Genomic DNA, 25,347 nt, shown 5'->3' with positions numbered 1-25,347 from the left:
ATGTGGCTTATGAGCAATGTCGGAGGACAGTGGTACATGGGGTCTTTAACTCCGCGTGATCACCTGGATCTACACTGCAATAATAAGACCTATGTTAACGTACGGAGGTTCTACAAGCAACGGCTATCGGAAAATTATATCAAATACAGCGAATGGCTAGTTTAAACCCTACAATATACAAATAAAACAGAACTCAGAGTCAGATGCTGCAAATGCAATACGTATTTACACAGACGACTCAAAAACCAAAGAAGGCTTAAGATGTGGAGTTTACTCTAGGTCACTAAGCCTAAGTACCAGCGTGGTTCAAACGGAACTGGCTGGTATCTCAATTGCCACGAAAGAACTAACCAGAAAAGGCACGGACAAAATCTGCACGGACAGTAGACAAGCCCTAGTAGCACTGAACAGACAACTTGTTACCTCAGGGCTAGTACTAGAGTGCCACCAAGATTTAGCTAACGCCTCGGTAGATAACAATATTATCCTGAGATGGGTTAAAGGGCACGATAGGAGCAAAGGTAATGGCATTGAAGACTCTTTAGCCAGGGAAGCGGCTGGACTAAAAATTTTAGGCCCCAGTGACACCTACGGCCTGATGACTTCGACAATTGCGGAACTAGCCAAACGCTACACCCATGCTCAATCCCTAAAGAGATGGGATGGAATCAAAGGATGCAGTCTTGCCAGGATCACCCTGGGTGACCCTGGGAAGCTGGCGCCGAAGAAATATTTGGCGATGACCAGGAAAAATCTACGTTTAACAGAAGGATTTCTGACTGGCCACTGTCAACTAAGGAAACACCTCCATACTATGGGGCTAGTGGACACACCTCTATGCAGGATGTGTGAACAGGATGATGAAACTGTCGGGCATGTCTTATGCGAGTGTCCGGAGTTATCTTCAATAAGAGAGTGTGTGTTCGGTGAGTTTTGGCCTACACCTGCCAACATAAAAGAGATGTCCCCTAGTGACCTGTCCTGGGAAAGGCAGGATGGACGATGACCTAGGTGGACAACTCGGGAGGATGTACAATGGGTCACATGTGGCCTAAGTGCTGTGGGTCTACACTCACCCTCCCCACTCTACAGATACAGATACCATTCCATGAACCTATAAAATTACAAAACTTGGTTAAAAGCAATACAATCAAAGTAAATCATATTATTATGCATTTTATAGTTTTATGAGTTGTTTTTTGGCAGTTGTGATTTGTCACAATAGTGGTAACTGTCAAATACTTTTCATAAAAGTATAAAACTACAAAACTTGCATAAAAACACTGTTTTAGTAAATACAGTTGTTAATTATGTTAACTCTTTGTTTATAAGTCTATGAGTAGAAATTGGACAGTCGTGACGTATATCGGTTTATTTTGAGCATATTTCTATCTGTCGCAAAACTTGTAAACTGTCAAAATTTTCTCTATGAAGCAAAAAAATTACAAAACTTTCTGAAACTAGAACAATCAGTTAAAATTCACATTAATAGCTATTTATGATATCAGTGTTAAAAGTGCGTATTTAAGGCACGCATGTGAAAGTTTGTAGGATGAGCAAAGCTTTTATCAGTGCTTTAAAACGCTTTTTTAATAGTTCAGTAGCGTGTTAAAATTTGAATTTTTAATCCGTTCGTAGAGCTCCACGAGTAGGATTTTTGACAGATGTGAAGTAAAGCTGTCAATCTGTGAAAACCACTATATGAAGCTATAAAAGTAAGAAAACCATGCTCAAAAGCAATCATCATCCTCCTTTAGCGCTACAACCCTGGGTGGGTCTTGACTGCACCACTCTCTTCCACTCAGTTCGGCCTTCCTGTCAATCTCATCTATGGTCAAAAGAGATATTCATTTTTTGGAGGCTCAAAAGCAATGCATTTCTAAATTAGTTTAAGTAAATTTTATAGGTTTATAAGTTGAATTTTGCATGTGATGACTTATTCTAAAAATGTTTTGAAAAATCCAATAAGACAATATTCTGTTAGTTTTGAGATCAGCAAATCCATGTTGAGTAGACGTAATAATAATATTTTAAGTGCACACTGAAAGAATTTGCAAAATATAAGAATGTAGAATTAAAGCTTTTCGGTAAATTATATCATTCAAAGGTTGGCAACACTGGTGTTATGAAAGGAGTCCATGGGTGATGAGTGTCAGATACTTATCTAGCCGAATATCGTGTCAGGATTTAATAACGCCCTGTAAATTATCAGAAACGGACATGTAAATGAACAAAAAAAAAACCGACAAAAAACTCTTTTGTTCGGCCTGGTTGTATCATGCAAATCACTTAATATTATGATTTTAGTTTCTGATACGTGAGTATGATAGCAACTAGAAGCGTAACGCCCTAAACAGACCACTCTGGTTCTAGTGCTCTGCAACTCTATAATCACTAACGATCTAAGCACTCCCCTACTAACACACAAACCACAACACCAAAGAAGTAATTTAAATAAATTAACAGACATTATGTTTATTGTGGTGTGCGTATGGAGAATTCTGCGTTGCGTGAAAAAAACACGAACAAAATAATATAGTAAACGAATAAATTTTCTACTCTTACGCCCGCGTCCAACACAAAGAAGAGATTTAAAAACAATGCGTTGTTGATTATGTGCATACATTTTTACCTATGGCTCGTATGGTAAAAATGAATATATTAAACAATATTAACATTTAATTTAACACATTTTGTTGATGCCGTTAATTAAGTATTCAATTACTGCATTATTAAATGTAATTACACGTGGGTCAATATTGTTAATGTTTACTTATTTTGACGCACAAATTATGCATTTATATTAATAATTGTATAAATAAGCAACGCATACTAGAATTTATGTTAATAAATGTTATTTTGTTGACAAGCAAAAATAATAACATACAATTATCAAAATTTAACTTTGCATAAGTAAAGAATAAAAAAAAAACACTGTTCTTACTGGTAACAATGTGAACATCAACTCTCTAACTACATTTCCTTTAAAGTGCGCTTTTAGCCTAGAAATCTATGCACCGCAAATTAAGAAGAAACCAGAAAAATAAACATTTATGAAAGTTTTGTGCCAGGTGTCCTTTCTTCTCTCGTACAAAACGAAAAATTTCCTTCAATTAATATTCGTCTGTGACTAATGGGCCTTGAATAATGACTGGAATAAATAATGACTTTAGTTTGCTAGTTCTATCTAGTGAATAATACGCGGGTTTACATTGAAATATTCTTTTCAAATCTGACAATATTCGAAGATTATGTTTTGTTTGTAGATACGAGCAGGTATAACATAAAGAAAAATGTATGTATTGTTTGTCAATTTAATTATCGGCTTTTTGGTTAGACACTTTAATACCTACGATGTTTTCATTTATTTTGAAATCCGTTATAGCGTTACAGATCTTTGAACAGGTTATATAGTATGTTACGTTTTTGTAACATTTAAAGTGCTTTTTTTCGCTTATTTCCCCTAATTTAATAAGGTCTTTTGGTATAAACATGCCCTTTGCTGTTCATTGGAACCCTTATGGAGCAAAACAAAAAATTGCCAAAATTGCACTTTTGACTAAAAATGTCATTTTTACAACTTTTGAAAAGTTCTAACTCTTTTATTTCAACTCATATCAATTTCGCTAAATTTCCATTAGAAAACGGATAAAAGATACTACAAAATGAGACAAAACTCGCTTCTCTAGCTCTTCCTGTTACCGAGATACTGTATCTCAAAAAGTAGTTACAAAAGATCCCTAATTCTTAAAATTTTTTTGAAAACTAAAAAATTCTTTGATATAACATTTTGATAAAAAATTGTATTTTTTCAATTTTCGAAAAGATCAAAGTAGTTATTTCACCTAATTTAAGGTTCTTTGGTATAAATATGTATAGTATACCTTTTCCTGTGCATTGGAAACCTTATGGAACAAAATAAAAATTTGCAAAAATTGCATTTCTGACCAAAAATGTCATTGTTTCAATTTTTGGACGGTTGTAGCTTTTTTTGCCACTAGTGCTGTAAGAGACATTTTACGTGAATAAAATGCCTTACAGCACGAGTGACGTACTATACTATACCTACGACCAAGTGTAAAGTCCTGACTTTCGCAACTCATATAATTTAGAATATTTTTTTGTTATAAAAAATATAGGTATTTTTAACATATTAACATCATGTTTGTAGTAATCATAAGAATCTAATTGTTAGTGTTGTTCCTAAAATAATGATTTATGGTAATATTACAGTTAATAAAAACAAATGGCGTATCTGTTTTATTGCTTGCTTAGATTTAGGTAAGTGTTACATTATTGCTATGATACACCTCAGATGAGTTATTATTAGTATTAGAAGTAATATTTACGGTAGCATTACTTGATGTGTTTGCTATTGCAGATGATATTCTAGACGAACCGAAATTTATACTTAAAACTGTATAAACAATGCGTCCATCTAATATCCACATCTCCATCTAATATACTTTGATCAAGCAAGAAATGGAAACAAAATCAATTTTCTCCAGCATTAGAACAGTTAATTTTTGGCCGATCTAAATACTGTGCGCCTTTTTTACAGCTGAGCTAAAACTATGCGTAATTAGCTATTTACACTGAGATCGTAGGTAAAAGTAAATACGATGGGGGTTCCAAATTGTCATATTTTCAAAATCAACCTGTAGCTCAGAAACGGGGGCAGCTGTGGAAGATACGACTGCTCAATCGTTCCTTTCACAAAAATTGAGTACAGGTTTGCGAAAACAGCATTGCTCTTCCTTTGCTAGTTTTAGAGATAGCAAGTATAGAAAATCAAATCTAAAACAAGAAGAAAACTTTTCAATTCAGTAAAGTTCAGTAACTTTCACACTATACAGAGTTCTTAATTATATGACCTAAAAGAGAGTTAGTAACGCAAAAGTGAAAAGTGGAATGTACACCAAGAAAGCAGCAGATATAAATACGCTTCTCTTTTTATTCTGAGCTTAACAAACTTCTATTGACAGAATAATTTAAGCAACCAAATGCTATGGTTGGGCTGTTTTGGCTCATTTTATACTATTTTTTATCCTTTTTCTAATGGCGTTTTAGTGAAACATAAATGAGTTCAAATAAAAAAGTTACAATTGTTCAAAAATTGAAAAAATTAAATTTTCGCAAAAAGTGCCATTTTGGCAATATTTTTGCTCTAGGAGGGTTCCAATGCTCAGCAAAGGGCATATTTATTTCAAAGGACCTTAAATTAGTTGAAAAAAGTACAAAAAAAGCACTTTATTTAATTTAAAAAAAAAATTAAAGAATGGCGGGGTATTAGGGGTCTTTGTTAACTCCTTTTCGAAATTCAATATCTCGGTAACATGAAGAGCTAGAGAGGCCAGTTTTGTCCTCCTTCTTTTTATCCTTTTTCTAAAGGCGATTTAGCGAAATTGATTGGAGTTCAAACAAAAAAGTTACAACTTTTCAAAAAATTAAAAAATTACATTTTTGATCAAAAGTGCAATTTTGCAAAATTTGACAGTTGGGTCATAAAAGCAATTATTATTGAATATTGTCACAAGTATCGATGACGATCTCAGTTTTTACAGCATCTCATTTTACCATATCAAGTTCTATCATGCGACAGTTTTACCTTGACATTGTAATGAGAAAGCAGGTAGACACCACTGCATCACTGTCTGTGCTGTAAGTATAAAATGTAAATGAATTACTTACAAAGCGCACCGCAATTTACCAAAAAAAAGTCAACAAAAAACCTCGATTATCATTCGCAATGTCAAGGTGACCTAAAAAATTCATGAATCATTCATTCTCCCCCAAGTCTCCAGGCCAAGCCAAAAAAAACAAAGAAACTTAACACCACGAACCCTAAAACCGCTTTCAGACAATCAATACTCGATTTAGTAACAGGCCTGCGCCCCACGTTCAACCTTGGCCTTGACAGTGAATCCCTTTCTCTGCCCTTGTCGGGGCGATGATGTAATGACCGGGCCCCCCATTTTTTTTATATATACACGGTGTGCCCCTCAATTACGTAACCCATGTTAGGAGTTTGCGTGTGCAAACTAAATGATTACAAGCGTCCCATCATGGGTGGAGTAGTGCGGCACGAAACCACGAACCTAATTGCGTACAAATATCCTAGTTTTTTTTCTCTTTCTCCGGTTTTAATGGAAAAATCTTTCAAGATATCTTCGGAAGGGTCCTAATGGGATGTTTATGTAAATCACTGATGCTGCTCCATTTAATGGAGCATCGTTCCGTCACATATTTATGTCCAATTATAGATGCGATAATCTGAGCAGTGGCTATTATAAGGACTGACGTGATACATTGTTGATTTATGATTATTAGGGAAGATTTATGTTGTAAAATCAATTTATGATAATGCAATTTGTCTGTGAGGCGATTACAACAAGTTTCGTTTCGAGTGCTCCAAACTTGGTAGCTGTTTATTTTATTGTTGCGTTACTTTCGTACGTTTAAGTTTTGATTAATTAGTTGGTTGCAGTAGTGAAACACGGGAAATGTCAGAGAAACGCTGTAGGGCCGAACAAGGTCTGTCTTATCTACAATGGAAAATGAATAAAGTATGAGAGCTGGTGTTGTCGTTAATTTAAGCTGATGGTATTTAGATACAGAGGCTATAAGGCTTGCTTACTTTATTGCCTTCTTGCTAAATAAGTTTCAACTTTGACCTTTTATTCTGTTTGAATTATTAGCATTAAACATTTTATAGAGTGAATATCTAGGTAAAACTCTTTTTGTGGACGTTTCATAGGAAGGTATACTATGGACTGTTGATTGCAAATTAAGCAAGTTAAACAATATCTAAATGAGTTTTGTTCTCCTTGTTTTTTTAATATATAAATTTGAGTTTGAGTTCAATATGACGATGCCAATACCGCAAGAAAACAATAATCATTGTCAAATCTCTAGTTATATCATCATGATCAAAATCTCTCTTAAATAGAAATAATATTCTAGAAAGCATATTTTTACTGGTTTAAAAAATACGCTTCTGACTCAAACTATAAATATCATGTAATAATTAAGAATCAGTAGATTGTTAACACATATACTAACTTTCTGAAAGATTCTTAACAAGCTTTTTCTTTCACAATTTGAAATTAAAAATCAACATTATTCAAAATTTCAAGATTCGGTCAATAAAACTTTCCACTCGATAAATTCATGAAAAAACCAGCAACTTAGTCAAAAAACACCTTAGTAATAAGCCATTACCCACGATCGTTAATTAGTTAAACCCTAAATAGGCTACCAACCGGAAAAGAATCCAAATTAAATAACCTCTCATGGTATTGCAAAACATGTTTTGTTGAATTAATCAGACGTTAAAATGTGATTAAGATCATAAGTTGAAAAGTAACTTAACTAGAGTATTCAAATATTATTTGCAATTTTAAAATATACGGCACTGACAATACAATTATCATTCTTAAATGCACAAAATGCAAAAAAATTAACGGATTATATATTTTTCAAAACAAAATAGTCTATCAATTAATTCAAAAATATATAATGTTTTTTTTCGGCATATAACAACCACTACAAAATGCAAATTACTAAACCCACCACCCTCGTTTTTCCAATTGCGCTATACGCAGCAGAATCCTGGACCTTAAAAGCCACAGACATCGCAGTTGGATGCGTTTGAGATGTGGGTCTGGATAAGACTACTGAGGATTCCCTGGACAGACCGCAGAACTAACGTATCCATACTCGAAGAACTTAACATGTCAGCAGGAGGAAAGATGACAATCTCGAAAAACTTATGGTCCAGGGGAAGGTAGAGGGAACACAACCTAGAGGACGTTCTCCAAAACGATGGCTGGACCAGGTGAAGCAGTTTACAGGAAAATCTTTCCAACACAGCATTAGAAGCACGTCAGATAGAGAGGAATGGAGGGAAACTGCTAAAAACACAACATGAGACTAACATAGGATCACGACGCCTCAAACATGAAGCTAACGACTAGAGAGAGAGATGATGTTTTATTTAAAATAATCAAAAAATGTGTTAAAAATTTGACAGGAAATTGACATCTGTTATTTTTGGTAGGCTGTGTGTTGAAAGTTGCAAGAGATTTTGGTGTAGGTGATTCATAAATCAACTTGCAGTGATCTGACAAAAAAAAATTAGAATCTGTTGGTACGTAAGTAATACAACTTCCTAATGAAGATGAATCAGTGAGAAATTATTTGCAAAGTTTCTTAATGTTGCAGCCTCCTGTTCAACCTCCAGATTCATAATACTGTAGAATTTCAATTAATCGATTTGGACCGGGCCTAATTCACATAATCAAAAATGAAGATTATTGATTTTTTCCGAAAAAACAATATATTTACATTAATTTATTTTTCTTAACAAAGTTCCAGGTTTTCAATAAAAGCTTAAAATAAAAATACAATTTGACATTTCAATTTGACCATCCAAACTCCAAACCTTGTTTGTCTTTTTGACATAATTGACGTGCACACTGACACACAAAGGATAACTACCGTCTATACAAATCTATGAATTCTTTAACTGCCAATTAACCGTCACTTTAAACTTAAGTTTACTAAAACATTAGACAGGAGTTTAAAAGTTCGGCTTAAATGACGTTCTCGATAAATGAAGACATTTTGCATTCATTCAAAGAGTATTTTCATGATTGATACATCTGCAGATTGTCGTGAAAGTCATCTTCGGAAGCTTTCAATATTTCATTTTCCGAATAAAATTTTAAAATAAAAATATCAAAAATACAACACAGTACAAACAATCATTAAATTCTAATAACATTTTTCTCTAAAAAGTTCATGAATTTCTTTCAGGCATAAACTTGTGTCCAATTACTGTGATTTAAAACTTTGGTTGTACAACCCAAATTAAACATCGTATGCCTTTGTGCCAGTTGCTACCTGCCTTCTGGTCACCCATATTAACTTATAATACCCACCTTCTTTACCATGATGACACTTTGGAAGCAATCATTTCTGCCTGCCTCAGAGAATTATGGTTTATGGTTTCCAAGGGTTTGGCGACAAAAGAAATTAGCTACCGTTGACTTGCAACTTTATGGCTTTATTTTGGTTGCCAAAACGGATTTTCAATTGTCCCAGAGTATTGTGGTAAAAGTTTGAGGTTTGCAAACAAAAATAATTAATGACCAAACAACCGTCAACAAAAGTAACAGATTAAGCGCCGTTCATAAGCAGATTGCCCATCAGCAGATATACATATCGTCATCTACATAATTGGACATAACTAACCGATAAATTCTTGCGGCACATAATAAATCTTAGCTCGATTTGCATAAACGTCGCATATTAAGTCCGAAAAAGCTTTGGAAAACGCACGCAAAACGTCCGTATCTGTAGTTGCGTTTTCTTCTCGTTGCGTGCGAGGTTTCTGAAATTAAAACCGGTTTTAAATTAAAAATTTAATCGGCCGTTATTGGACGTAATTCAGTAGCCCAACCTAGTCGCTTGGTAACAACTAACAACCGGTGAGTTTTCGATTCTTCGGTTTTACGAACGCTAACTTGACCTTCCCCGACCCATTCTTACAGATTTAAAAAAATCGCCGAGACAATGAAGCATCTGTTGTCCTTCCAAGCCTGATTATCAAATTTGGGTCAGTAGTTTCAACCATTTGGATGCAGGGCACAATGGCGGACACTGCGCTAAAACTCTGCGAGATAATAATTTTTATATATTTGCAATGGGTACATTGCCTGGGGACACCATATTATTCTCTGTCAAATTAATAATAATGCATGTGCATTTCCTTTCGGTTTATGTACTCGTCAAGCCCGACCAGATAACGTTTTGTATGAACATGACAAAGAAAGTTGGTGTAAATCTCTTTCTTTGTTACAGCAGAATATACTGGTGGATTATAATATTACATGGATTGTACCAGTGGATTTAAAGATATCTGAGACGAAGAAGTTTTTACTGTGACGTTTTGCACCAGAATCGTCACATTTAAATTCCTATTTGGCTTAAATAGGTTAGGCAGCAAATGCAAAACATATAAATGAACAAAACTACATACAGTAAGTGGGTGTGTGAGAGAGGAAAAGAGAGAAGACCTCTTGCTCTGAATAACGTTAGAGTGACCTATCAGTTATCTGACATTGGTAATCACCTGGGAAAACGTATCTCTGTCTCCGGTCAGTCTGAAGAGTTCTCCAATAGCTCGGACTCCAGTCCAGTCGCGGATGTGACTCAGCCAAGACATCTGGTTTCTGTCCACTCTTCGTCGACCATTTATCTTGCTTTCCATTATAGTTCTGAGAAGGGAATATTTTTCGCCAACTATCAGGTGTCCTAGATACACCACCTTCCTGCATTTTACTGCTATGATGAGCTCACGATCTGTCCGCGCTCTTCTTAAAACCTCATCGGCATTTTTGCAGTCCAGGGAATTTTCAGAATCGTCATCTCAAATGCTTTCAAGCGATTCAACGTATTGATCTTTAGTGTGTAGAATTCAACTCCATACAAAAGAATTATTACAAAATAGTGGCTTCATCGCTATCTCAATCCAGCTCTTTTAATTTCTACACGTCAATATCTCTGTCATTTGTTATAAAAGAGCTTAGGTATTTGTCAATTTTGACTCTCTTTATCTGTTCCCTATTCAGCTTCAATTCGTGTAAGTACAGCTGATTACCATGAATTTGGTTTTCTTTGTATTTATGATTTGCCACATTTCCTTACCGTCATAATAACTGTATCATCTGCATATCTCAAGTTGTTTATAGGAAGTACATTGATCTTAATACCAATGTCAGTTTCCTATGCTTTCTTGAAACTAGTATCCGAATACCAATTGAATAAAAGAGGAGACAATATGCAGGATAACAATATAAAAATGGAGGAACTAGGATAGAACAGTCGGGGTACCAAACAAGAGAAATAATAACGAGGATAGAGATAACCAGACCATTATTTGTAAAAATGACGTGATTTATGAGTCGGGATATAACTTAGGGTGAAGATGCTGTCCTGTAACGTTTTTGCAGCGCTGTTGTACGGACTCTAGAAGAATCACATCGACAAACTATAAGCATTCCAAATGTGGTGCTACTATGCCAAAGTGCTGAACCGGATACGGAAGAAGAGCGAAGTCATTATCATCAGAAAGAAAAGCTTCAATACCTGAGTCATCATATAATGACAGGACAGAAATACACACTTCTCCAATTGATAGTCCAAGGAATGATTAGGGGAAAGCGAGGCACTGGCAGACGACGTCTGTTCTGGTTAAAGAACCTAAGGGATTGGTTTAACTGTACCAATATGCAACTGTTATTAAGTTCAGCTGAAGTACCAATTCAAGCTAAACTCACCTGACTATGGCAAATTGTATGTATCATTTAGTACCTCTCTTGAATACCTGCTTGTCTGATTTTAGGGCAACCTGTTATATTTTTAAAAAACAACTGTCTTTGATTTAATGAATGTAATCCAAGTTAGAAACGCACTGTATAATCTTGGGTACGTTCAAGGTCCTCAACAAAAATGTAGTAAACAAAATTAGCAGCGTAAAAGTTGTATTTTTCATTTTGATAATTACGTAACTAACAAGCAAACACATTAAAAATATCTAATAGAATGAAAACAATAAACAAAAAAAAAACTGTAAACGTGCCGTAAAACAAATTGAATAACAATCAGACTTTGTAGATGTTTACAGTCACAATATGCGACTTTAGAAAATGGTAATTTTTACGAAACTTTAACCTTAATTTTTATTTTCAAACAATAATGTTTTAATTAGGAATACATTTCGTGTTTTAAAGTGATGATTCATAGTGAAATAGTTAAGTTAAGTGATTATTTCAAACACAATTTTTCCTAAAATTGTGTGAAACCTATGATGATGCATCTAAGTGCACCTGTAATATTGTTTATGCAGAAGTTACACTTTTAGAATACCAAAACATGGGTGTTGACGTGATAAAAGGCTGGATATGTGTGTTTTCAAGTTGAGACTAAACAATCGGCACTGGAATAGCATCTGAATACAATGCCAACAGAAATGTGAAGAAAATCCGTTATTTAACACTTTGCCAAAAAGTTATCAACACTACACAATGAAACCAGATTGGTCTCATTAATACTCACAGATGTTCAGAATTGTTTTGTATCAGTAAACAATTTATTTGAATAAATCAGTAAAACCAGCAGCAAAAAAAACATTTAATAACATAAACATCGAGGTTTTGTTTTGAAATCCATACCACCTGTTTTTTTTTCAATGCAATTAGTATGTTAATTGAGAGGTTGCTTTTGGTTTTCTTTGACTTGACTTTGAAATTTTCTCATTACACATTTTTCTTGGTAAGATCTGTCTCAATCGCTTTATGTAACGCTTTTAATTGGAAAGCAACTTGTACTTTTGCAGAGTATGCAGATTCTTACAAAACGAATTACTAGAATCGACAACAAAGAAGAAAACTGCCAAGACAATCTACAACCTATAGAGTATCGAGGTAACAAGTGTGTGTAATACTGATATGCAATCACCTATCTCTGTAATAGCTTTATTTAATTAGGCGGAAAACACGACTTTTAACTTGGATTGTTTATTTGTTATTTGCAGTTATTTAACTAACCAACGTAATGCCTCTCTCAAGGTTTCATGGCCACATGTCAGGAAGTGAGCTCTCCATCACAACATATGGGTCTACAGTTGCCGATTACAAAATGAACATTGTAATCGAATTTAAAAAAATAGTGCAAATTGTTGTTTACAGTTTAGTAGTCGTTTGTTTATTGTTATTTATTTTAATTGATTGTTATTGAAATCATAGTAATTAGGTCTTTTTTTTCTAATCGCGTTCTTTTAAGTTCTCTTTCCTGCACTTCGTTTAGTTTGGTTTAGTTTAGAAAGCATTTCTTTTCCGCACTAGTGGGGCAAAGTAATCTGATATTGGCGTTTATAACCGACTTTATTAATGGCAATGTTAAAAATAGGCAAAGGGGTAGAAGAGAGTTTAACAAACTTAGAGGGCCCCAAAATGGCTACCATGTAATTATGTAAAATAATTACATGATGTGAATTAATAAAACTAATAAAAGTGTTTCAAGAAATTTAAGAAATAATATACCTTGAAACTCTGGTACAATATTTAAAAACTTGATTTTTGAATTTTGTTTTATACATTTTTATTTCTTTTATAATAAAACAAATAAAATTTGTAGGTACTTTGTGATGAGTTTACTTTTAGAACAATAAAGTTATAAGTACCTTGAAGTGTGCCTGAAATGAACTTGCTTATTTTAAATGGACCACACTATGTATATTATTACATTGTTAAATACTCCTTACAATTCTAAGTGGATTTCCATCTCTATCTATATCTATATTCGATTGTGTCTTTTTTTAATGTTCGAATTGCAGTCACGTGACTATATTTAAGGTCAAAATGTTGTTTGTGAAGGTCACGTGACAAATTTTAAGATTGAAAGGTATTTCTGAAGGTCACGTGACTTTTCTTAAGGATAAAATAACTACTTTGCAGTCACGTGCCCATATTTAAGGTCAAAATGTTGCTCTGAAGCTGGGAGAAGAAATGGATGGTACTTTTTATCACATATGACATAGGCGACATGTTATCACAGAAATTATAACCATCTTCGAGAATAATTGAAATTTGAATTCATATAGGGGAATAGAGGAATTGAGCTATGCCAACTGTCGATTTGTCACCGAATTGGACAAATGTTTCGTAATAACTATGAGAAACATGAAAAACCATGCTGACAATACTTTTGTGATAAAAAGTTTACAAAGTGATGCTGACATGGTAAGCTTGTGCAAAAAGTACTTTGATCTGAGAAGAATCCACTTTGTGTCCAATAGAAATGGTAACTGCTGCACTCAACGAGATGTATGTATGCAGGTATCTCAGGTGTCGCTAGGTACTTTTTTCCTTAGGAATTAAAAGTACACGTTATTCCATAGGGAAAAAAAGTACAATTATAATCTCTAGGGAAGAGAAGTGACACTTTATTCTTTGAAATTGAGTATTACTGGAAAAGGAACCTTTTAACCCATAAAGTACAAAAAAGTTGTTTGAATTACTAATTGTTTACGCGTGACAATAATTTTCTGACCAAATTCACTGATAAAAAGTTGTGTAATTGTTGTTTTGGCAAATTACCACGAAATATTAAAATGGAATGTGACCAAAACAATGAACAAAAATAGTTAAGGAAAACCTAGAAATAACTCTTATTTACGACCAGGGAAGTGACATATTTTGAGTATGTTAAATATACGACCAATGGCAAAAACAGTTGTTGATATCGTAAACGAGGAAGGTCACTCTAGTATTTTGTATTACTAAAAGGGTTACTACATCTGGAAGAAGCCCATTTTTTAGTCTTTGCCAGTATTACGAAGCATTTTGAGGTATTACAAGGCATTCTGAGGTAATTTTAAGGTGTTTATGAGGGATTTGAGAGTATGTTGAGGCATTGTTTTGTGATATTTTCATTGGAATTTTGAGCGAAATAAAGCCTAACTAAAGGAAATTTTAGTATACAATATAGTGTATCAATATAACAAAATTGACTGGAAATTGAACAGAACAGCATAGGCACATGTAATTTATGGTAAAATCTTTGTTCCTGTACAAAATGTACAGGTGAAAGTTTTTCGGTTGGATTAAGCAGACATGCTACTTAATCCAACCGAAAAACTGCCACGTGACCATAAAAAATTTAATTTCAAGGGTGTATTTTATCAAAGTTTATCATTATCTCAATACCAAGGGACTTATAACTAAATTTAAGAATGCCACGAATGTATAAACATTTTAAGGTATCCTGAGGCAGTTTAAATAATTTATGCCTGTTTCCCTGACACTTTCAAGTCGATTTTAAGTACAACTTAAGCTAAGTTGAGGTTTGAATGTGACAGATCAGGTGATGAAAATTTCGATGTATACCAAGGCAATTTGAGGCATTTTAGGCAGTTTTAAGGCATTGTCTCCATGAGGATTGTCATATTGAGCAATAATATTGTGAGGTATTTTAAAAGCATTTCAAGGTATTTTGTATGGAAAAAGGCATTTTGGTGTACAAAAAATTATCGGCGGTCTACCCCTCGGTTATTTCTGATGCAATATTGAATAAGAGACCTGTGGGTTTGCAAAAGCATTTAAATGTAGAACCGAATTGGTTCGTCGACAGGGGATGAGAATTATAGCCTCGACGTAAAAGGTTTTCCTAACCCCTGGAGCACAGTCCTGACTTGATATATCTTGACTACTTGATGCGAAACACCCAACCATTTATTTTTTTTTTCCAGAAGTGAACTAATCTGGCCGAAATTTATAGGACGTTGCCATACCTGGCCCCGGGGTTGTAAATTTGTCCGAGTATCTAGGACACCAGTCCCTTGACATTTTATTTTATTAATACAGATTTTAATTACGAACCTCGACGACAGCCAATTGCCCTAAATACCGGCCTTTGAACGTCGGTTTGTGTCTTTTTTTTTCATTATAAAAAAGTCTCGACGTGCTCACATATACTCCTAACCTTGATTCTTGTAATTCCCGATTCCTTTTTGTCACACCCCGGAGCAATAAATTGAAAAAAGGCGTAACTTTTTATTGTTCCACAGTAAGCCGACGAAAATAAATCGTGCCAAAAGGCGTCGTAAAACGAGCTTAGTTGCTTTGTGCGTGTGCGAGAACGCACACCGGGGGGTGCAACTTCCAATTTGGGGAAAACCTTTGACGTTTCAAAAGTTCCCTCTCATATTCATAGGGTTCCCTTATTAATTTTCTCTTTTGCCTGTCACACAGTTCAAGCAGTGATTCGCATATTTATAATTTTTTTGTTTGCTTTAGTTAAATATGCGTGCCAGACTCTCCAAATTGTTCAGAATCTTAAATAAAGCTCAGTTAACACTAGATATTTATGAAAATCGTACATTTCGGGGAAAAATGATTGATGTGGTTTGTCATCAGAAAAGATCAACAAAATTTGCAAAAATTTAGATAAAATAGGAAAACACTTGATTAAATGAAATTGCGATCATCAGTTAATGATAATTAAATGAGTTTGAGTAATTAATGAATAGGTTAAATTTAGGACACAAAAGGTTTGTTCAAAGAGAGAATTTTCTAAAGTAATTGGCAAGAAATCAGTAATATTAACTTACCAATTAATGACAGTTTTTTGGGATTACTAGTTTGTCTCGGCGAACAAACCTTCTAAATGTTGAGCCTCATTAAATTTTCCTAGTTGGTGTTGATTTTATGTTAGTGCATGAAGTCTTTGTATGTTTAAATTACTGCAAAAGTCTCTGAGAGGTAGGTATATCAGAAACAACACCTTGGTCCTGTGCTTATCAATCAAAAAATCTACTACTCTCAAGATCCAGAAAAGACAAAGACTCTGCTATTGCCACTTTCCTAGATGCTAGAAGCTACTTTTATTGCTAGAGTGCTGATGGAAATATACGTGGTAAATGGATAGAAAGTAGTCTAAAAAACAAGGCAGTAATAGTTGCTTTAGAAGTAAAACCACTACAAAGGCAGCAGTGAAAGGGAAATGCTAGGTGTTCTTTATTTTGTTGGCGACAGTTTTGTATTGCCAAAGATACGCAGACGATATAACGATTAACAGTAATAAAAAGATGATATTACATGCCAGACAAATAAAAAAAAAATGAAATTGTTGAAGAAGAAATTTGGTGTTTGGAGCCAAGACCAGGCGACTTGTCATCCTTAGATTATGTACTTTTGGTCTTTTTATTGACTTTGTATTAAGATGCTTTTCAGTCTGTAATGACATAGAATTAGCTACATTAATATTAATATCTAACATGCTTGTTGTTGTTTGTTGTTTGTTTGTTTGGCAAACCGGGGGGGCAGCGCCCCGAAACGTATAGGCCTCCTGTATGGGCCCGTCACGTCCCGGTTGTTGGTAGCTACAGCAGTCCAATCGACTTTATAAAGCCAATCACTCTGCTGGGTCTTAGCTCCTTGATTGCCCTGGGCGTCATTATTGACTGTCCCAGGAATGTTGTCCGCGAACGAGTGAAGGCTGGACACCACATTAAGATATGTCCTGCCGGCTCTTCATCTTCCAAGCATCCTCGACAAGTAGGATCATCGGTTATACCCATCAAGTACTGACGACGTCTCAGCTGGCAGTGGCCAGTCAGTAGGCCGGTCACCGTCCTTAAGTTCTCTCTGCTTAGTTCCAGCAGGTATTTCGTATTTTTGACTGAGGGGCCCCTGGTGAGTTCTTTGGCCTGCCTCATACCTATGGCGGAGTCCCAGCGTTCTTGAAACAGCTGCTGGGCTAAAGATTTTAGCGACTGGATCACCCTGCTATTGGCGATCCCCACAGTCGGCTCTGGACCAACAGGCACTTTCTGAGTTCCCAGTTTTGCCAGTCGATCCGCCTCTTCATTTCCCGGAATAGCAGCATGCCCCGGAACCCACACAAGACGTATGTCGTTCTTTTGGGCCAACTTTTCCAAGTTTCTTTTACACTCCAGAACCAATTTGGAGTGCTACCTCAGCACTGATTGTCATGATGGCAGCTCGGCTGTCGGAACAAATGTTAATTGTGTCTTCCTGTCACAGGCCCGAAAGTAGTTCTAGCCCACAATACAGGATCCCAAGCACCTCATCCTGGAATACAGTAGCGTGTGTACCCAATGCAAAGAGCTTCGCTGTTTGGCCTGTCTTAGCCCAGATACCTGCCCCTGTCAGCCCCACTCTACTGGATCCATCCGTAAACCAGTTGGATCCATCATGAACGACCCCCCTCCCCATCCTGCCTTAGACTTGCCATTCTCTAGACGAGACAAAAAGACAACGAGACGTCGCAAAATCGGTCTAATAATGGCTTAAGTCGAAACCTTCCAGGTATGAAAATTTCAAAATTATTTATAGAAGATCCATGACCTGAATAAATGGATAAAGAGAGAACCATTACAAATCAGTGGTCTAAACACAGATGGAAAAACACTTAAATGTGTCAAAAACTTGTTTCTCCACCTTTGACGAGACGATTGATTTACAATAGTTTTCTATTTCTTACTATAAATTTCCTATGAATAATTTTGTATTTTTTATATAATGTTAAATATGTTCATATTTGTGAAAACGATTTTAATAAGTTTCTCTACTTTAAATAGATAACTAATTAATGACAGCAAACTGTCAATCTGGCAAAAATACACACAAATCGTTAAAAATTGAGATTGGGAAGGTCATTTGTATTGTATCTACGTCAGTTATACCTAGTAGACTCTCTAACAACTCTAAAACCACACCAAAATTATAATCTTTGGATTAAGGGGGGCTTAGTTTGCACAGATGACTAGCTAGCAGTTTAGAAATTTCAGCCTACCATAAATAAAGTCTATAAAAAATAGTATAAATAGCAAAAAAAGCCAAAAACGCACTTTGAAAACTTTCTGCATACAATAGGAAGGAACCATTAAATCCTGAGTTATGGTCTCTACTATTAATAGTAAAATACGACGAACGAAAGTTTTTACTGCTAAATAGTGACATTTTGTATATCTGAAAGTTCTAACGAGTACAAATAAACTGCAGAGTTCCTCTGAAAAACTTTTTAGACTGAAAGGCGTCCGATGAAAAAATAAGGCCCAATTTACCAAACGACCGTCTAATAAAAATCAATTCCTTTTGAAAGTATCGAATAATCCGGGGTCCGTAAAAGCGAATTTCGCGCCAATAAAAACTTTCCACGACTTTTTTTTCGCATACAAACAAATAAAAACCTTAAAGCCCCAATCTTTTAGATAATCGGGAGCGCCAAACGAACCCGAACAATAGACTGAGCGTAGACTTTACGAGGTTTTTTTCTATCCGATTTGGTAAAATTAGATTTCAGAGTCCCAATTCGGGCTTTATGTATAGAAGCTACCATCGACCATCATATGTGCATAGGGTCACTTTCCGATCCTGTTTTACTGGCGGTCGTAAAAAGTTTTTACTGCACTAGTAAAGTTAGATTTATTGCCATCGAGTTCTTATTGGCTCTAGCCCAACCAACGCTAAGGAGGATGCTAAAAGCTGCTTTTTTACATACTCTCAACAAACAAGACAGTTATAGTTGTACCGTGTCATATAAGCAGAAATATGTATTAACCCGTCTAACCGCCATTTGCAAGCTTAAGTTAAGTGTAGTTCAGACTGTGACTCTTTTCGCTTGGCTTAAAGTACAACGGTCCAAATGGGAGTTAATCATTAAGGCAACATTTTACACCAAATTTTTCTTTTTTAATGTGGTATAGAGATTTGGAAACTATTCATAAAGGAATTCACCAAAAAGAAGAGAATATTCTTACAAACAATTGCACTAGACAAAGATGTAGAGTATGACTTGTGTCAGTGTGCTGGAATGGATGTGATAGTTGGTCACATGACCACTTTACAAAGTCTGATTAAGATCTTGTGACCAGCTATTACATGACGTTACATCATTCCAGCAAACTGACATACATAAAGTTTTTTCATCTTTATCTGGAGTGTTGTTTCTTTGATTATTCCATCTTATGCCATCCATTACCTAGAGATAATTTTGAAAAAATTAAAAACAGCAACCATTATTTAGGTGAGGTTAGGTCAATAGAATAATGGACCAGAATGATATATCACTGACAGTTGAAATGACCAATGGGAACCGAAAATAGTGTGACGTTTGAACACTGCATACAATCTTGCTTTCACCCTGGCAAATTTGGTCTAAACTGTCAAAATTGACATTTGTCTAAATTAAAAAATGTTTTTGGAGAAATTATATCATTCAAAAGTTGGCAACACTGCTAATAAATATCTTCGAAACCACTATGTTTTATCAAATTTCGATTAATGAAAAAACCTCCCTAAAATGTGCACGTGTTTCACGCGTATAATACAGACGGTAAAATTTAATTCAATTTAAATCTCAGTAATTCCCAGCTTAAACAAAAAGGAAGCAAACCTCATTAAATTCTAAAATGGTTAATTTATTTTTCACGAGCGACAATTTATTTCAACTTTCCCTCTGTATACACCCAGGACCCCGGAACGAGGGAAATCCTACAGAAATTTTATGTATTTTTTCTACTTTCCTTGTTGTAGGCTTTATTTCGAATATATCTTTTTTACATCTTTTGATAGAGTTTACGATGTCGTAAACGTTTTAATATTTCACAAAACCTTTTTTCAACCTGGATTTAGCTTTTTTATTTTTCATTTATCTCTGGAAAAGGTCGTTTAGTTATGGTCTCAGATGGCTATTTTGTTTGAACATTTGAAAGATTTCTCAAAAATTCTTATACATTTTTAAGTCGTTAAGTTTTTATTGCTTTTATACAGAAAGTGTCCTATTAAGGGAAATGTGAAGAAAGTGAGCACAAACTTTAAATTTTGTTATTTTTAGATGACCAAAAAGGGCAGTTTTGTTAAAAAAGAGCTTACGTTTTTTCGAGTAATTTTACTTTAGAAAATAAAATCCATGTTATTCATACCTACTATACTTACGGTTATTACTTAAACCATAAAAAAACGTATCAGAAGAGCTCAATCAAAAATGATCTAATATAATATAAAATTTTTAAACTAATCTTTAAAAGATTAACATGAGTGAACTGCGAGATTACAAAAAATGCTATAAATTTGCATAAAATTGGAAATATTGTTATTATTTTGTACTGTCACTACACCAGTGACCTATCTAAACAAAATTAGCTTTTTACCAAAGTATCTTGGTATTTTAATCTGTAAATTTACATGAAAAACATTGACCAGTAGATAAATTATTGTGTTAGTAAAGTGATTAGGTATGTCAAACATTGTAAATTCTAATTTTTGCATTAACAAATATCATATCTGTGCAAAGTTGTAGTTTTTTCCAATAGTTGATCATGATGTGTCGATCTTTGATTTAGTAGTAAATGTCCATTGAAGAAATGAAGAATAGCACAGTTATTTAATTACTAATATGGATATCAATAGACTACTTTAATTTCTGGTCTTTAATCAATATTTTAAAACAAAATAATAACAAAAATATGTGCAAACATGGATGAAAAAATCTAGAAAAAGAAAGTAGTTGCGCTATTTTCTTTAAGCTTTTTTATAAGGTCTTCATGGGCATTCTGTGTAAGTTCTTAATCTAGAATATACGTTAACGTATGGTATGGCATACCAAAATTTGAACACACTGTGTAATTTAAAAAAGTTGAATTAAAAATATACTGAACGATTTGGTGGATAGAAGTTTCAGTTTTCCTGTGAGATGAGAAACAGTATTTGTAACTAAACGGCAATTCAAATAAAAATGGGATGACGCAAGAATATAATTGACAAGATAGTTTAGGAGGTACATTCTTCTTTTAAAATTTAGTACAAAAAGCTTGACCCATCCTGTATAAAAATTAATAAAAGGGGTACATGATAGCTGTTGTATCTAGCATCCAGTTGACATACTGGAATGAAGGTTTTGTTATCAAGCCCTATAACCTCTGATAAGGCGTAATAAGGCGAAACCGGTCAGAAGATTGGGATTGATAATAAACATCAAAAAAACAAAACTTTACTATTGTTAAAAGGGGTATATTTCACATATAGTTGGGTAGATTATCAAGAATAAAGTACTGCAGATCAGTTAGATTATTTATGCAGCTACGTTTCAACCCACATTCGAGTGCAAACGAGGATGTAATAAGGTGATTATGGCACCGAGCAAACAAGACAACTTTTTAGAAAAATGTGATTAAAAAATATTGCAATGATTGACATACACAACAAACAAAAATTAAAATGAGCAATTTAGAAACGTAAAAGAAAAAAAAACACAAAGCCTGGTATGATTTCAAAACAATGAACAACAACAAAAGTCTAAAGGAAGTAATTTCAACTTTGAGGACTTAGAGCAATAAAAGCATCCAGTTAAGAGTATCTCTTATAAATGTCTCCAACTCTGTTAACTTTAATTTGACTTACTACTTAGTTTTTGTTACGCAAATTTATACATCACATAAACAAGAAAGGGATATTGTGTCCTCTCCTGCAGCTAATAATAACACCCCTATTTTTATAGTTTCTTTATCGCCCAGTCAGTGATATAACAGCTTGGATATAAACGAGCTTTTTTGAGAAAATTACACTGCGACGCTCGTAAAGAGTATGTTTCCGCCCTGGCTGAATATGCTTCGGGGGGGTGACAATGGAAAGGATTTAACCAGGGATATAAAAGCGTTTTATGCTATGGTAATAAAATGTATTGCAGCACAAAGGCAATTTTACGAGCGGTTGTCGTTAAAAAATATAACATCGACCGGGACACTTTATATCAAGAGAGATTTAAATCGCGGGGCTCATACCGCGATGTCAAGGAGTCTTTTTGAGATTCCTGGTTGGGGCATTACGTTGACCTCGTTCTGTAAGAACTGAGGACAGTTAAATGGGGCTGCCACGAGCGGCACGTGGCCCAATTACCGCAGTAATATTAATCGAAACGAAATTGTAATCCAGTAACCTTCCAATGCCACGGATGATTGGGATGTACAGCATAGGCTGGTTAATTAACGCAATAAATGCGCTCGTGTGTACTGTAATTTGTTCTTTAATCTCTGTATCTTTGGATGTGTTCCCTTTTCGAATTACATCGCTGGTTTGAATCGGTGCCAAATCGAATTTAACTTGAAATAAAGTTTGTTTACCAGAGTTTCGTCTCCCAGATAATGATAATAACCCCCTTTAAAGCCCCCAATCTTAATATCCTACTGCTTCTTAGTTCGTAAAGTAACTTTACCAAGAATGCTGATGTAGAAACTGTGTTTTGTTTAAAGTTAATTTAAAGTGCAGTATAAGCTGTCTCGTTACCCAAAGATAAATATCAAGTTATATGCACTAGAGTGAAAATTGGAAAATACACATTCAGGTGTGTTAAAACTAAAGCCTGCAAACTATGTTATTCTAGAGTGACAGAGATTGATAAAGTAGAAGGAAATTTACCTTAATAAATTATATAATTTTAATTATATAGGTTAATAAATATAGGTTAATAAATTTTACTACACCTGTATATGTAAAACCACTTGTTTGTGAATACCTATAAAATACAATATTATCAAAAAACAATGTATAGGCTGAATATCGTAGTAGCTGAATTCTTAGTTAGTGTTTAGCGCTTTTAAATTTGTCTAAGTATGTATCAAGACAGAAAACCTTAACTTAGACAAATACAAAATACAACAAATTTAGGACAATATCTACATTTCTTTATAATTATCATAAGAAACCACTCGATCTTCAATTAAGAAAGCACAAAAAAATTAAAGCCTCGGAAGCGGACGGATACAACGATGACGATCCCAGCTACAGACACGGATACGAACAGGAAAAGGAAAAAGAAAAAAAAGTGGTGGAGGAGAAAAACACGATAAGATGCGCCTGTTAAAACATAAGATCTTGGAACGGGAGAGAACAAGAGATTCTGCTGGAAATGAAAACACACAAAATAGATATAGGTATGTGCATTATCCGAAACTAAACGCAGAGGGAAAGGTGATCTTACATATAAAAGAATACATACTCAAATACTGTGGAGGCGAGAAATACAGCCACAGCCGGCGTAGGCCTGCTAATTAGTAACAAATTGACAAAGAATATTAAAGATACATTCTACGTCAATGAGAGAATACTCAAAGTTGTTCTAGATATCGGCAAGGACAAAATACATCTTCTCAGCGTCTACGCCCTCGACGCTAACAAAACCTAAGAGGAAATGGACACCTTCTACGAGCACCTGCAGGATGAAATCGAGGAAAAGATCGTGATTATGGGGAATTTGAATGTCAGTGATAAAACGAAGGAAACGCGAAGTCAACGAATATGTATCAGTAACAACTATCCCGGGCGAGGCATGGATAAATTACTTCAAACAAATGTTCGACGAAGATGAGACTCAACACCAGAAAAAGCCAGCAGTGGCAGAAGCAACTACCCGTATCACCCACGAACAAGTAAAAAAATATACCAAGAAACTAAAAAACAGAAAAGCTCCAGGAATCGACGAATTGAACAACGAACTGATAAAGTACGGAGGTAAACCACTAAGCAAACCACTAGCCAATCTTTACCAAAAGATCTTAAATGAGACAACTATACCAACCGACTGGAAAAAAAGCATTACTATCCCTATCTTCAAAAAAGGCGACAAAAAACAACTAGGAATACGAAAGAATAAGTCTAGTAAGCGTCGTGATGAAACTATTCACGAAAATCATATGCGATATCATCTCAGAACAACAGGAATTCAGGAAAAACAGGTCTACCACAGACGCCATATTCATCATTCGACAAATAGTCGAGAAATCAATCGAATACGAGAAACCGACGTATATGTGCTTCATAGAGCTGAGCAAAGCGTTTGATCGAGTGAGGCTAAATGAAATCACAACCATGTTGAGACGGGGCAGCATTCCGGAAGAAATAGAACTATTGAAATCTTGAACACCAATACAACAACCAGAATACTTGTGAACAACAGCCTGACCCAAGAAGTGCCCGTATCAATAGGAATAAGACAGGGAGGGTCTCTAAGCCCTCTTTAACTTAATCATAAACGAAATAATAAAAGATGTTAAAAAGGCGTGGCATTGCGATAAACAAGACAAAATCACTAGTTGTAGCAAAAGAACCTAGAAGATGCAAACTAGCTGTTACCGACGAAATAGTAGAATAGGTGATGTCCTTGAGATACTAAGGGGTAGAAATAACCGCCCATCAAGACAGGAGATCTGAGGTAAAGAATCAAATAGATAAGGCCTCTAGAATAGCCGGATGTTTGAAAGACATTATATGATGGAAAAACCAATTCCTAAAAATAGAAGCAAAGACCAGAATGCGTAAGGCCAATAATCACATATGCCGCAGAAACCATGGCAGACACCAGCAGAACCCGAACGGCAGAGATGAGAACGCTCCGAAGTATCACGGAATACAGGCTATGTGATAGAATACCCAACCAAGAAATAAGACGAATCTGCGACATACAGGACATTGTAAGATTGACGAGGCAGAGACGGAGAGAGTGGAATCAACACATCAACAGAATGGAAGACAATAGAATTGAGAAAATTGCGAGAGGCGGAAGACCACACTCTAGAAGACCGCCAGGCAGACCACCAAAGAGGTGGAGGGATAGCTGGATGTCGACGTCGCAAGGAACTCCTTAAAGCTGGAAAAACAGGCTGAAAGCCTATTTCGAAGAAGAAAAAATTGGTTTATTATTTGATAGTTATGCATCATTCACCACAGCTCAAGTTAGATGTTCGCCCATATTTGAACAATAATT

The 25,347-nt window shown here is 35.0% G+C and overlaps 3 protein-coding genes and 1 long non-coding RNA gene across 5 annotated transcripts; 3 read left to right on the top strand and 1 right to left on the bottom strand.

The window, feature by feature from the left end:
• Positions 1-1,006, top strand: LOC145739719 (uncharacterized). Its single transcript, XM_081995022.1, has 2 exons — positions 1-99; positions 191-1,006. Exons 1-2 carry the CDS (start codon positions 1-3, stop codon positions 1,004-1,006), a joined length of 915 nt encoding a protein of 304 aa, XP_081851148.1.
• Positions 1,007-11,654: 10,648 nt separating this feature from the next.
• Positions 11,655-13,207, top strand: LOC145726075 (uncharacterized). Of its 2 annotated transcripts, none has more exons than XR_014177482.1 (3): positions 11,655-12,336; positions 12,401-12,530; positions 12,599-13,207. It is a non-coding gene; the product is annotated as an uncharacterized LOC145726075 (long non-coding RNA). The 2 variants fall into 2 exon arrangements; XR_014177481.1 differs by having other exon boundaries at positions 12,401-12,488; positions 12,599-13,206.
• A 3,738-nt stretch (positions 13,208-16,945) lies between these two features.
• Positions 16,946-17,558, bottom strand: LOC145739709 (uncharacterized). The gene is made up of 2 exons (XM_081995006.1): positions 17,541-17,558; positions 16,946-17,494 (listed from the first exon to the last, which is right to left on the bottom strand). The coding sequence occupies exons 1-2, from the start codon at positions 17,556-17,558 to the stop codon at positions 16,946-16,948; spliced, it is 567 nt and encodes a 188-aa protein (XP_081851132.1).
• A 6,284-nt stretch (positions 17,559-23,842) lies between these two features.
• On the top strand, positions 23,843-24,503 carry LOC145739558 (uncharacterized). The gene is made up of 2 exons (XM_081994952.1): positions 23,843-24,242; positions 24,295-24,503. The coding sequence occupies exons 1-2, from the start codon at positions 23,843-23,845 to the stop codon at positions 24,501-24,503; spliced, it is 609 nt and encodes a 202-aa protein (XP_081851078.1).
• The last annotated feature ends 844 nt before the right edge of the window (positions 24,504-25,347 follow it).

Source organism: Ips typographus, linkage group LG1 (genome assembly GCF_016097725.1).
Source record: "Ips typographus isolate SLU linkage group LG1, UJ_Ityp_2.0, whole genome shotgun sequence".
NCBI classification, from domain to species: Eukaryota; Metazoa; Arthropoda; class Insecta; order Coleoptera; family Curculionidae; genus Ips; species Ips typographus.
Note: the sequence above shows the minus strand (reverse complement) of the source record. Positions and strands in the feature narration are given on the sequence as shown.